General features: G+C 32.4%; 1 protein-coding gene across 2 annotated transcripts in view; it reads left to right on the plus strand.

The window, feature by feature from the left end:
• Nucleotides 1–15111, plus strand: part of LOC119836696 (laccase-4-like) — a 70522-nt gene extending 55411 nt beyond the window's left edge. For both annotated transcript variants that reach the window (XM_038362117.1, XM_038362116.1), the window contains exons 6-11: nt 1218–1416; nt 2633–2756; nt 9624–9735; nt 10078–10180; nt 13264–13450; nt 13902–15111. In XM_038362117.1, the coding sequence (XP_038218045.1) occupies nt 1218–1416; nt 2633–2756; nt 9624–9735; nt 10078–10180; nt 13264–13450; nt 13902–14644 (1468 nt within the window). In that variant the 3' untranslated portion in view covers nt 14645–15111. The remainder of the gene's footprint in view (nt 1–1217; nt 1417–2632; nt 2757–9623; nt 9736–10077; nt 10181–13263; nt 13451–13901) is intronic.
• The last annotated feature ends 214 nt before the right edge of the window (nt 15112–15325 follow it).

Below are 15325 nucleotides of genomic sequence, written 5' to 3' on the forward strand. Positions count from 1 at the left end.
TTTAAACAACTTCACAGAAATTCAGCTTGTTGGGACTTTATGTAACTTCGAATGTCTAAATTGACCGGACTATTACCTCACGTGAGAGCTTATAGATGTAAATTATATGGAAAATGCGGTCGCGTTTAAATGTATTCATTACGATTACAACACATTTAATTATTTTTATGACTTATGCTTGTTTACTATAAGCGTGATATTTTTTTTGGGTTGAAATGTAAGTGAATTTATCAGTACTCTGAAGGTATGAGATGCGTCAGTAAGTTTTAAGTTTGACTTAAATCTGTAGGTACTTAATAATAAAAAGTTGAAGAGATGTTTGTTTGAACGCGCTAAAATCCGTGTTTGTTATAGGCTTTATATGTATTACGGGCGAAGCCGGGACCGCTAGCATAAGTGTGAAGTTTAGTGTCTTATGAGTGTTGCAAAATAATTTATTTTTAAACACAACTATTCCCATTCTTTAAATATGAATAGCAGCCTCTCTCCATGAGTGTAGCCGGATTGAATTGGGAAAATAAAAATGTTCATGCAGACTTCTAAAAGAATAGTGTTTGAGGCCGTTTTTAGTTGTCATTTTTCAGCTTACAAACTTATATAAAAACATTTTCATTTTGGATTAATTTTAGTGTAAGAAATACTGTCATCACACGTGCTTCGCACGTGCGCGAAGGCACAGATGGTTAGCCGGCAAATTCTCTTTAACCAGCTGTATCCATTCCATTTATACATTATTTTCTTGAGTATTTATTAGTTTCTACTATTTCAATCCTTTCGTTTAGCACTGTTATGCGAATCTATGTCGATATTATTCATACATATGTGATTGGAAAATATTGCGCAATTAAATTTTTATTGATTCATTTACTTCTTTTCCCTCGCAAATTTTTGATGTACAATTCGATTAAGGTCAACAAAAAAGGTCTCCGAAATCCCTGGGGGCGACGTACCACTCCAGATCTTAAAATGGAATCAAAAACAATTTCCTATATAAAAGGAAAACCTTCGTTTTGGGAATATTGTTTAAAAAACAATACAGATTTTTGTTTTACTCGCCGTACTTTAAATCTTGTATTGAAATACCCCGTTACCATTACGATGATTAATTTATAAAAATATTTTATTTTAAGATAACCATATAAATAATTTCTATGTAATTTCAACTCAAAATTATCCAATACTCAAGAATTCTCTTTAACAAAATCCTACGTTCTCAGATCAGACCATGTGATGCTAATAACGGATTGGATACACGAGCTATCGGTGGGCATGTTCACTGATCACCACCACTCGCTCGGTGACAACAAACCCCCCACGTTGCTGATCAACGGTGTCGGCAGATTCAGATACTTCAACGACACCAATAAATCGGTGAAGCCAATGTACATGAAGACAGCTAGGTTTAATGTGGAACAGGTAAGTCTGTTCATTATTATTTAATTAAGTTGAGGTAAAAAGTCTCAGGGCTATCCCTGTATAATTCATGTTGCTGTACGATTTATATGTCATATGCTATGTCCATTCTTGGGTTTCGTTGTACCACATTCATCCGATTCGGTTCAGTTTTTTCGGTGTGAAGAGGAGACAGACAAACAGAGTGTCTTTTGCATTTATAATATTAGAAGGGATTTGCTGTGCAAGCGACAATGTAGCCTATATTTTGATTAATGTTAGTGGATGTCAATGCTTCCAACTAACTTTTTAAATCATTTTAGTATCCAGTTAATTAGTAATGAGAGACTGAAATTTCATTAAAATTTAAATTTCAGTCATATCGATAAATAACAATTAAACTTTGTATGCTTGCTATTGCTTAATTTTTGCACGATTTGTGTGTGTTATTGTAGGGGACGATAAGAATTTTTGGTGTGTATGTCAAAATTTGACTATCTGTGAACGGCACAGATAATATAAAACTATATTTTATCTGTATCGGGAATTTAGAAGCCATGCTTATTTGGACTGAACATATTATATATGAATTTAAACTGACACTGGAAACTTTTATCAGACTTCAAATATCACCATCACGTCGGTTCTTTTTATAGCAGCTACTTTCCAAACCAGTGGTTATATTAATTGTTATGTAATATGACGAATCAGATCTGCATCTCAATTAAATCAAGTTGATTGTTGGAGTTTGTTTCGATGTTATGAAACACTAAGAATGTCTTCTAGAGTCTTCGTTTAATTTCGACGACTGAAGCTAGTTTTAGCAACAGTTTTAAAAAAGGTGAACGAAATTCGCTTAGTAAAAGAAATAAAAGGCAATATTGAAATTGAAATCTATATTATATTGCAATATTGAAATCTACACTATTAAAACCGATAAGACTTAGGAAGTTATCTGAGGTTTTTCTAAAGATTAAGACACAATTCATTACTTCACAAAAATCATGTATAACATTATGAAAGCATTACAAAAAAATAAGATTTCCCACGCGTGTTGAGCTTATTAAATATAATATTTCGATCTCGTAGCCTAAATTATGTATAAGAATTATTTCTTCAAATTAACCCTTATTTTTATATTTCCCTGAATATAAAAATAAGCATCGTTTTGGTGTAAATAAGATGAGAGGGTAGAAAGGGTCTTGGCGCAGGACTGTTTGAATCTGAACCATCTCTCCAGGGCTACAAGTATCGGTTTCGTGTGATCAACGCGGAGTTCCTGAATTGTCCCATTGAGATGTCGGTGGACGGCCACAACATCACCATACTTGCGTCTGATGGTTATGATCTAGAACCTATTACTGGTAAGTAGAACATTTTTGTGCTTTTAAGAAAAATGACGTGTAATACCTACAAAATGAAGGTCATTTAATAACATATACGCGAATAACTTTCTTATCCCCTGGTTACGTGTATGACTCCTCCTATAAATAGCCAAGAAATACGCGTAGAGGTAAGTAGTATTGACTTTTTGTGGTATTAGTTTATATTTGTACACAAATGTGTGTGTATTTTGCATCAAGTTAAACAGTTGGCTGTCTGTCTGTAAAATCCGCTTAATAGAACAAAACTAAATGTGAAATGTGAAACGTCATTTGATCGATTATTTACAATTTCTCGACTAGAATTCTATGCACACATTATACCGACAAATTACAGTTTTCTGGCATACTACATGAATAAAATGTGTGACTATTGTTTAGGGCTGCCACACCTTCTTATATAAATTCTTATCTGTATATCTAGTTATATCTAAAACAGTCAGTATGTCATATAACGTAATATTATACATCCTATTACAGTAATTTTATAACCCTCGTATTATAATTTCTTCCTGATCGACGTCATTTTACCAAACATGGAAACGCATAATTAAACCCGTAACTTCTTTTTTGCTCTATACATAACAAACAATATTAAAGGACTACGATTAATTATACAACGTCGACACTCACAGCTCTGTATAATATTTCCCATAATGTGCCAACCCTATCCTCATTATAATATCTTCGCGGTCCACACTATTGTGCGGCGCGTGGAAATTCCGACTCACTGTCGTTAGCTCGTTTGTTTCATTGCCGAAATTTCACCCGCCGTAGCACTATAATTAAAAGTTGAATCTGAAAGCGCATTTTATATTTAAACCGTTTTACACCAAGCAACGGAATTCGTCCATTGTTCACGTATGTGTTTTCCACTGATTGGTATCTGTCTTTTATTTTGATGTGTATGTTTTTTAACTTTTACGTGTGACAAATATTGGGTTGATTTTTTAATTTTGTGTTTTAATTTTTTACATACGCAGATTGGTTAATTACTTTTCTCGAGTTTTTTAAAAGTTAACTATTCAACTAATAGCTTATTTATTTTATTATCACACTACCTTACCTTGCCTATTTACGCTAACGCGTATTAGACTATCAGGTAACGACACCAAAATCGACGATAAATGTCCCTAGCTTTAGTGATTCGAATTTTTGCGCCTTTTGAAAATGCCTTAGCTAGTATTCTTTAATAAATAAATATCCTGAAACATATAAAAGGATACGTGATCTAATTTTATTATAAATTGAGATTTTAAAACGACATATCTTATCACACAATAATAAAGTATAGTTTCTGTATTATTTATACAGAAACACTAAATGTATGTAGGCAGTATTATACATTTAGAAATTAAATAGTTTTTAACGGATTTTAGACTGTGTCTCCCCGTGACCACGCTCGCTGTAAGGTGTTCGAAACGTCGGGTTAATAATATATTAAAGATACATATAAATCGCGTTTAAAATCCATTCAAAAGTCTTTAATTTCTAAGTTTATATCCTATTTAACTTTGTGATTAAATGACAATTAATTCCGATTATAGAGTGCATATATGTAACGAATTATACTATAAGCGTATCTCAATTTTATACGCTTGCCTAGCTATGATTGAAAAGAACAAAGCAAAAAAACCAGACAATACCTCTCTAATCCACTATTCTTTCCCTGTAAAGGAAATTAGCAATTCTCATTGCGCTTTGTAAATACTCTAGTATCGTTTGTCAAGGCGAAAAAAGCTAGTTAATTGAAAACCGAGTGCAGATGCAAAATAGATCTCGATAATAAGAAACGGGAATTTCGAGAATCAGTATCGGAAAACTCGTTATATCATTTAAAGTGGAATTTAAGAGGGATGCTACATTTGCGGAAAAATGTTTGGAAATTTGAATAAAGATGATATAAAACAGATATAAAAAATAAAGGATAGGATCCATATAGACATAGATATTATATCTAGGATCGAAGGGGTACGTTTGATATGTAGTTTAATAGTAAAAATGTTTAAAATATATTGAATATTCTAGTGTTGTTTTCAATAAAAGGCAAATAAGCTTTAATTATAAGGAAGTAGTTAAAAGAAAATAATGGATTTGAAAAAACACGTACTATATTAAGTTTTTCAACACATTTTGAAATATCATAAATAAGCACCATTCGAAATAAACATGACTACAAATACTTTAAAATACTTATATTAACATGTTTCTTTAAAAGGCTTTTACGAAAATGCGATTGTTACAACTCAACAATAAAAAACGTTGTTTATGATAACACAATTCAATTACAGAGTTTCACGGGAATTCCCTAACAAATCTAGGTTCACAATGGCGCATTTTCACTTCCAGGACAAGGGTAGTGATACGAATTTAATTAGTATCGCTATTTATGGGGTTCGTTAGTTCTTTTGAAGTTAACCATAGAACGTTTACCTTGCATATTTATGACAGATATAAGTTTAATTGTCTATTGAGGATTGTTGGTTCGTTGTTTGTAGTTTGTATTTATCTAATTTACCTCATTAATATTATAAAGAGGAAACATTCGCGTTTTTGTATGTTTGTTTGTAATGTTTGCACCCAAAAATTGGATGGTACGGTACGAATTTAGAAGACTCCTTCAGAATTAGAAATATAATTCTATATAATAACATAGGCAATTAGGCATACAAGTAATACGGGCAAAGCCAGAGCAAATAGTCGGTATTCTTATAAATAAATATGTAAAACTTATTTTTGATTTTTTGTTTTTTGAAATTTAGTAAGGTATCAAAAATCCAAATACTCCCTTATTTGTGGGCGGGATATGTAAATTAAATGTGAACTTTTATTTGTTTATTTCATAGTAGCGATACACATTTATTTTTCCGGTTTCAGTGGAACAGTTTCCGGACGATTTGTTGATTTAATTCTGCTAACTTATAAACAACCGCAGCTTTCATTACTGCTATAAAGTGTTCAATACATGAATTGCAAATTACCTTTTTAAATATTATCAACACAGTACAGAAATATAAGTATGCGTATAATAAGACACATACGGATCATAGGTTGCTTTAACATAGGTTGTTCCATCAAGACCAAAATCCATAAGACAAAGACTACAAATACGTTATAATTTACCCAATATCTTCTCCACTTCAAGCCACGGCTCAATGGTTCAAAAGCAATTGCTCATTACAGCCTTTGACGGATTATTGCTTTGAACTCATATCCAACAGATGAACATCTTACGCTACTTATGAATGCTCCATTTCATTTTGATCAAGTTTTCCGAGGAACTGAGAATTAAATCTTGATATTTCTAGGTTTTGGTGAGTGGTTTTAGCGCTATTGAATATGAAGATCAAGAGTTTGTTTAGCTTTGTAGTTCAAATATACGAGTATATGCTCCAGTGAGTAATTGTAATCGGTGATTTAAGAAGATTACGGAGAATAGATAATATTTTGTGAAGTACAATACCGGGTAGTAAACTTTTAGGAATAAAATGCTTTATCGGCTTTGTTCGCCGTAATACGCTCGTCCGCTGAAATGTTTCGAAATAATCGAATAAATATTATAACGAACTAAGCAAGATTTTTATTAAATCCATTTTTCTTAATATTTTATATTAAAAAAATTAATACATTTACCCACATATTATCGTAATTTTACTTAAAAATTGATATTCTTGTTCTTATATCGTGTACAGGAAAAGTAAATAACTCTTATTCAATTCAATTTATATACCCACGGGTTTTCAGTCAATACACGCAGTTTTGCCTGGCCAGAATTTCCGAGGGTTCGCAACTCTTTGATCCCATCTGAATATGTAAATTGTGGGTCGTTCTATCAACTGCAGTGGAGTCTGTTTCACTCCTAAACTTAGATACTGTGTATTGCGTTTTTAAATTTTATTTGCATGCTAATAGTAAGGCTGTGAGTTTATAAACGTTAATAAAAGTGAAGTGTAGTTACTACGTACGTGACTAAAAGTGGTGTGTTCAATGTTTGCAAGATTTTATTGTATTGTACATAGTATATTGTAAGAGTTATAAATGTAATAATTTAATAGATTTCGTACTGTAACTTATATAAGTTAAATGCTTACACAAGCATTTATCTGCTTTATTAGAACTATAGATTGTGAAGAAGTGTGGTAAGATAAATCCGATAGCGGAACATCTTTTTAATTTTTCGATTTGTTCTTGTTCATAGTAATACACGATCTTTTTTATGTCACCGTCGGCAATGGAGCTGGTGGGTCGCCTGATGGTTAGCGCAATCACCGCAAATTGGAAAGGGATTAGGAAAGGATTGTTTAGAGGAATAAAGGAAAGAAATGGGAAGGGTAAGGAAAGGGATATGGTCCTCCGGCTCCCCCACTCACCGAACGAAACACAGTAGTATGCTATTTCACGCCGGTCTTCTGTGGGGGTGTGGCACTTCCGCGGTGCTAGCTGGCCCAATTCGTGCCGAAGCATGCTCGACTCCCACATTAAATCTATCTAATAATAAATATTTTATTTCCCATACGAAAGTTACAAAAAAAAAAAACATTAAATATGTATATTAAAATGACAAAAATTTTTTCTTCACTTTTAATGTGATTCCCTATTTTTTAGTTTTTTTATGTGATAGCCAGCATGGAGCTGGTGGGTCGCCTGAGGGTAAACAGCCAGCACCGCCGATAAACGCTAGCAGAAGCTGCATGCCTGTATATCTTAGATAGCTATTAGTATATTGTATATATTATATATATACAATATACTATAGTATATCTTAGATAGCTATTAGTATATTGTATATATTATATATATACAATATACTATAGTATATCTGAGATAGCTATTAGTATATTGTATATATTGACATATATATAGTTTATAGGTTTTGGGACAAAATAAGATGCTGATCTTATTTTGTCCCAAAAACTATTCGAGAGACAAAACATACCCGATGCCCAACAGAACCTTGACGATTTCGCGAACAGTCTGTACATAGATTTAAGTGAATGAAATAAGTTCTAAAAATCAATTACATCTAATTAAATATCGCTCCATAGGCTGAGCGGTGAATAATTCAGAAGTATTTTCAGTATTAAGGGCACATTTGATCTGAAGCGATTTCTTAAAATCTTAATAAAACCTTTTAGCCTAAGCCAATTTTCACTTTTATGAATTGGTTTTGAATATTTTAATAGTTAAAGTCAACAATGCTCATTTTAATTGCTATTTCATTAGAAGATTGTATTGAATAATTTTATATGGTATCAAATCGTTTTGGTGTTATAGTCAGAAGTTACATTTTTGTAGAAAATTTCGTTTCAGAAAAATCCATTGAGATACGTATGATAGTGTTATATAACATATTCAAGATTCTTTTTATATAATGTTATTCTTTTTTATAAATGATCAATAATTTAATAGCGAATTTGGTCACGTATAAAATAATATGCCACTTCAGAAATACATGTGAAATGAGCAATGATAATAATCCAAATGACGCAAGCATTAAACATCATTTTAACTCTCCTAATATTATATATTTGAAAGTTTATAATCCGTAAATCTACCCTCATTATGTTTTGATCCCCTCATCTAGTTAGCGGGATTAACTGCTGAGAAGGATGATTAGGTTTATTCTATTATATTCTATCATTCAAAATAATGACTTCTAGAATCGACTTTTATCGTTAAAACAATAATTTTATATAGCAATATAAAAAAAAATGTGTGTTTGTTCAATTCGTGTCACAGCTGAAACATTTAATTAATTTCTGTTGATTTTCAGCGCAGTGTTTAGTTTCCAATTTTTTATTCAAATATTGTGTTAAAATCTAAATTATAAAAGTTTAGGAACCAAATGAAATTAATACCTGTATTTGTAAATTATTTCTGAAACGTAAAATCGAAGCTCAAAGTTAAATTCAATTTATTTAATTTAATCAAGTAATGGACGCCTAAATCACTTTGAAAATACACTGTAACACTTTATTTTGATATTATTTATCTATAGTGATCTAGGCGTTGGTATATTATTTTATCACTGTACCCACATTTAAAAACTAAAGCATTTATAAATAATCATGCTACCAGAATTTAAAATAGGTGCTGTATTTTACAATCTTCAGGCAAGAAACAACAATACAAATTAGTAGCATATTTCCACTATGTTTAATTAAATCCACCGTACTACGTATTCGGATCGAAACTTCGAGAACATTGCTCACACCCAATCATGTGATTTTTCAATAAAGTCCAATCTTAAATGAAGTGGGGTCATAATCACGAACATCTGTCAATAACGCAGTGATTGTTACGTGCCTACGGCGTCCACTTGGTGCTGAAATCGAAATATTTTTCTGGCGAGCTTGCTGATTCGCCCGACACTTCAGTGGAGTGTTCGCTCGATTGCAGCGCTTATAGCCACTCCGCTACACCTGGTTTGTTTGTGAATTCAGGAACTGGTAGATAGGTTATTATGCATGGGAGTACGCCATACTTAAATGCTGATATTAGGCAGAGGAAGTTGAATCAATCAATCTTTTATAACTATTTTTAATAGAGTATTTGCATAATTCAATTTCAATCTTTTCATGCGGATCAATGACAAAATGATGTACCCTTCAATTGTTTATTTTACTAAGCTACTAAACTAGTGATCGTAATATACTATTTGACTTGTATACCATTTAAGTTTTATGTAAGGAGTTTTATAAGGTAAAAATGCGATTCTATTTTTGCGTCACAATTTTTAGAAGTTAATTAATTAAAGAGATATTAAGAAAACACTGTTCTTTGTTTTATTCGAGAAGTTCTAACAAATAGACATGTAACTATTTAACTTATAATACGATTTCTTCACAGCTACATCCCTGGTGACTTACGCGGGTGAGCGCTTTGACTTTGTGGTCGAGGCGAACAATGAAATAGATAATTACTGGATTCGATTCCGCGGCCTGATGGACTGTGATGAGAGGTTCGTTTTCTCCAGAATTTCTTAGTTAATTGCATGTGTAAGGGCGTAAGTTTGTAACCCTTGTATATCTCAAGTCTCTAACTATCGACTTTTATCTAATACTAGCTGACCCGGTAAACGCTATTCTGCCCTACTCTTATCATTAAGGGGTATGAAAAATAGATGTTGACCGATTCTCAGATATACCCAATATGCACACACAATTTCATAAGATTTGGTCCAGCCGTTTCGGAGGGGTTTTGTAACTGAAATTGTGATACGGGAATTTTATATATAAGATACATATAGATTGTAGTCATGGGAGAGTTGTATTTATTTATTATAATATGTTGTAATACATAGGTTCACAAAAGCGAAACAAGTGGCTGTATTGCATTACGAAGGCGCAATGGAAGTTGAACCGGCCGGCGATCCCACTTGGGAAGAACTGCATAATGAAGGACTTGTAAGTATTACTGACTAGCTGCGCCCCGCGGTTTCAACCGCGTAAGTCCGTATCCCGTAGGAATATCGGGATAAAAAGTTGCCTATATGTTATATCAGTTGTCCAGCTATCTACGTACCAAATTCCATTGCAATCGGTTCAGTAGTTTTTGCGTGAAAGAGTAATAAACACACATCCTTACAAACTTTCGCATTTATAATCTTAGTAGGATAGGATTTTTTAAAGGACGAGGATTAAAATCATTCTTTATTTGTTTATTAACAATGAGACACGTACTACTGAGTAAAAATGGGAAAAGCGTAATAATATATTATTATGTAGTATGTTTACTATATGTATGTATATTATGAAGGGCTCTTGCAAGGATAGCTATTCAATTTAATTTAAGTTGTTTTCAGTTGTTAATAGATTAGATAATAGGTTGGTAATATCTTATCAACTTGGTAGAATAATGTTTTATACATTTTTTTTATTTCACAATGAGTATGTTAGATGTGCATACAGGATAAATAAATATCATTATTTAACATTATATGTACCTTACAAGTGAATCAGGGACTTGACAAATGAGTTTTAATTACATTTTTTCATGTTTTCTTAAATATCTATACTTTATACCTTTATTTAAAATCTTTATGAAACAATTATTCAATAGATTCTTCATTTGTTTAAACTTGTTTAGAATAACAATTTAGTTATCAATATAATCCATATTAATGAACTGTAAACATTGCCAGGTAATTAAACACTGTAGCCTACTGCCCTATTTAATGGAACATTTTTGGTCCATTTCTTCAGTAAATAATTAATTCAAACAGGCAAATAGCGTTTCAAATTGATCGAAGTTAAATCTTTAGGGAATGACCTAATTACGTTTTATATTACACCTTTATAAAGTGAAGAAATTATTATACACGATTAAAAAATATGTTTTATATAGTAATGTTTCTGAAGTTAAAAAACCTACGATTAATTGAATCTTCATTAATTACGAATCATTCATTATTTTTTAAGTTAATCATTTATTATTTATTTTGAAAAGTTTTAGAACATTTTATTCTTAAATTTGGATGAAAGACTACGATAGAGACATAACTCAATAGTCAAGAAGCAATCTTTGAAAATTTCCACCATATTAATCAATACAAAGTCTATTAACTCAGATTGCACCAACAAACGTGAGAGGCCAGGTGCTAAGACAAACGATTAATTCAACTAAGGGGACACGAGTTTTGCGTATCAATTTAACTTGGTGAATAGTTCAATCGAGGATCTGTGTGTTTTGCGAGGAATACATCTTCAGAGTCTGAGCTTAGCTTTGGGTTTTGGTCTAAATAATATATAGTTCGAAGACGGCCTCTATGGTTTTGAGTTAAACTTGTATTTACGACAAATCGTGTATAATATATCCAGTACGTACGATATAAAAGCTAACCTGAACCTACAATACCTTAACGTACGGTACGTTACCTTGGTATTTAAGTAGGGTATTGGGGAGTATCTTTCGTTCTTTTTAATACCTTAGTATTATATAATATTTTAATAATCATATACAATATCTAAAAATTATAAGGGCATTATAAGTACATTTACATTGTAATACTGATGACTGATGATAACAATTTAGATTCTGTAGAAACAAAACCACCTAGTAGCAACATTTTACTTTTTCTTCAGCACATTTTTTCATTTATAAATTAATTTTAGGACCAGTAACAAAATATTGCCTTTTATATTTATTCCATCGAACAATTCAATTAAAATGGAGATAATAATATCAAAATAAATGAAACACCGCCAATACTAGTCCAAAATTAGTATTTTGTAGCTTTAAAAAGTTGCATGAAATTAAAAATGGAAGTAAAATTTATAATAATTCATTCCGAAACCTGAGAGCGAAAGAAAGGTAACAACGTAGTGTCATATTGCAGTATTGTTGATATGAAAATGGGAAAATGGCTATCTATGGAATGTTTTGTTTCAAATCATGAAAACTAAAAAACATTTTATTCTGGCTATATTATAGGAAATATTGAATGATTATGTATACAGAATAGGTACTTTATTAGTTTATTTTATTGTATACCAATAAATTAAACTAATAAGGATTCCGCTTAGTACACATAGAGCTAACCTTTACTTTAATAATATTTTATACGTAGGTACCTTATACCAACAATTTAATTAACTACAGCATTGTTAAATGGGTAAATAACGGTATAGTTAGCTGCATCTGTGTACAAGAAGATAACCGAATAAGAATTTTCTAATTCCAACTATAACTCCGGGTTAAATTTCGAAGTTATTTTTAAAAGTTTAAAAGAGTAGCAAGTGAAAACGGTTCACATAAATACTAGTAAAGAGGCGACAAAATTTCAATTACTTTAAAGCCAGTCTAAGCTGTGTTAAGTATTGGATGGTTTTATAGTTGCTCCGAGATATTCCACTTTATGGCAAGTGAGGTTTCAAACGCTTCTAAATAAGTATATTTATTACTTAAACTTTCTGATCATTAAAAAGCAGCTCGCAGATAAATTGTTTATTCTTTAGACGCTCAAATCATTATACAAGCAATGAATTTGCTTTTATTCTTGCAATGCAGTTCTTCGAATGGTTTCTCTCCATAGACTAACGATCTAATATAAACTCATTGGTGCTTAACTCAGTAATACTATTGTTTGTTTGCTGTTTACTCAGTTCGAATGAAGAAAATATTTAAAGATATATGTACATTGGAATCACAATATGATTTTATTTTATCATAACCACAGATTAGAGAGAATTAAACGTATTATAATACATGATTAGGTACTTCAAATAAGAAATTAAAAAAAAAATGTAGTATATTTTTTTGGACAACTATACATAGAATTAAAAACAGAAACAAAAATTATCTTAAAAACATAGAAAAAAGTCTATCACTACTCGCTTTAGAATCTATAAAAATTTATTTACTAGTTACATGTACATGGTCTTAAACGAAAGGCTCACTAATATTATGCCATCATTACTGTAAGAAAATCGTATTTAAAATAAAACTATCAATTACATAAGTAAATATCTACACTAAATTTTTTTTTCAGCAATTAAACGCTTTAAACAAAGGCGAAGAAGACGAGGAAACAATAAGCGTAGCCGAAATGAAGTCGCTGCAAGGATATGACGAGAGTTTGAAAGAGGTGGCCGATTATCAGTTCTACGTCGCGTACGATTTCTATCCGAAGAACAATTCGCATTTCCACAAATCACCGTACTATGGGTATTATCAAGGTATTTTTTTTTTTTTTTTTAAATGTCATAGCGCACTGAGCTTGTGGTTCGCCTGATGGTAAGCGATCACCACCGCCCATGAACATTCGCAAAGGTAGTGCCTTTACGAATGTGCTGTCCGCTTTTATGGGATAAGGGAAAAGGAAAGGATTAAAGACTGGAAAGAAGGAATGGACTGGGATGGGTGAGGAAAAGGAAACGGGCCTCCGGCTCCCCCACTCACCGTACGAAACACAGTGGCATGCCACTATTTCACGCCGGTTTTCTGTGGGGGTGTGGTACTTCCCCAGTGCGAGCTGGCCCTATTCGTGCCGAAGCGTGCTCGACTACCACAATAGAGATAGATCCTTCATCGGTTATAAATATTAATCTTTACTTAAATGGTTTGAACTTGAACAGATTAACTTTGCCTATAATACCATTATCATTATCAATGTCATATTTTCCACAGTTCCCGAACCGAACAACCGCTTATACACGCCTCAGCTGAACCACATCAGCATGAAAATGCCTTCCAGCCCACTGCTCGTGTCGAGACCATCATCAGATAACTTCTGCAACTCCTCCAGTATCGCAGAATCCTGCAAAGAAGGCTTCTGTGAGTGTTCCCACGTGCTCTCAGTAAAACGTAACGCAGTCGTAGAAGTAATTATCGTAGACGAAGGAGTTACTTTCGATGCAAATCACCCTTTCCACTTGCACGGCCATTATTTTAGAGTAGTCGGTATGAGACGGCTGGCTAGCGAAATAACAGTAGATGAAATTAAAGCGTATGACGCGGCCGGTCTGATGAAACGTAATCTTAAAAATGCTCCATTAAAGGATACGGTGACGGTACCGGACGGTGGTTATACGATAATAAGGTTCAAAGCTGATAATCCCGGTTATTGGTTGTTCCATTGTCACATAGAATTTCACGTAGAAGTCGGTATGGCTCTAGTGTTTAAGGTCGGTGATGAGAAAGATTTCGTACCAGTGCCGAGAGATTTTCCCACTTGCGGCAGCTACATGCCGGATAATATGCTAGAACATGAAACGACACCTAAACCTAGTGACAGTGATAATCAATATATATCTATAACGCATTGGTGGCCGGTGGTCTATCTTAATAATACGACGTCAGCTGCGGCTCAAATCACATCGCCGGCTTTCGTTGTCTTATACGTTTGGCTAATTAGAATTCTCATAACGTAATAGTTACAGTTGGTTCGTTTGTAAGGTTCGAACAAATGTTAATTGTGTGTCGTTTTCACCTGTTATTCGGAGAGGACGTTTTTTGTACTTATCGATAATGTGCTATGTTTAATTTATTTAAAATAACTTTTATACCGCGACCAGTTTTATTTATTGGACAGTACTTAGGTTCGTGTTTGTGTATTTATTCCGTTTTTGGTGATTCAATATTGAATATCGAAATATTATCGTACGTTGTGTCGATGTCAGCTTCTGTAAATATTTCTCCGTCTGTGATCTATCCGCGTGCCTTGCCAAAATATGGGACATTTTGAAAAAATGTTCTTCTTGTAACGATTATGGATGTCGCTGATGATATGTGATATTATTTAGTTTTAAGATAGTTTTAAGGTTGTCTTGTATTAAAGATGTATTAATAAAGTTCCAAATATGATTAACTGTGAAATTAAATACGTTTGTAGCATGGATATTGTGTATTATTTCACCGTTTCGAAATCTGTTTACCATAGTTTATTTCTTATGGATTCAATCAATAAAAGATGATATGATATTATTTTTCTTTAGATGCAATAATATAACATAATTGGGTACGAGTCTTAATAACATTCTGAGTATAATTGAATCGAAATTCAAGAATTTAACATAATGTATACATCGTTAAACATATTTTGTTGCTGGAAA

The sequence above is a fragment of the Zerene cesonia genome, chromosome 25 (genome assembly GCF_012273895.1).
Source record: "Zerene cesonia ecotype Mississippi chromosome 25, Zerene_cesonia_1.1, whole genome shotgun sequence".
NCBI lineage: Eukaryota > Metazoa > Arthropoda > Insecta > Lepidoptera > Pieridae > Zerene > Zerene cesonia.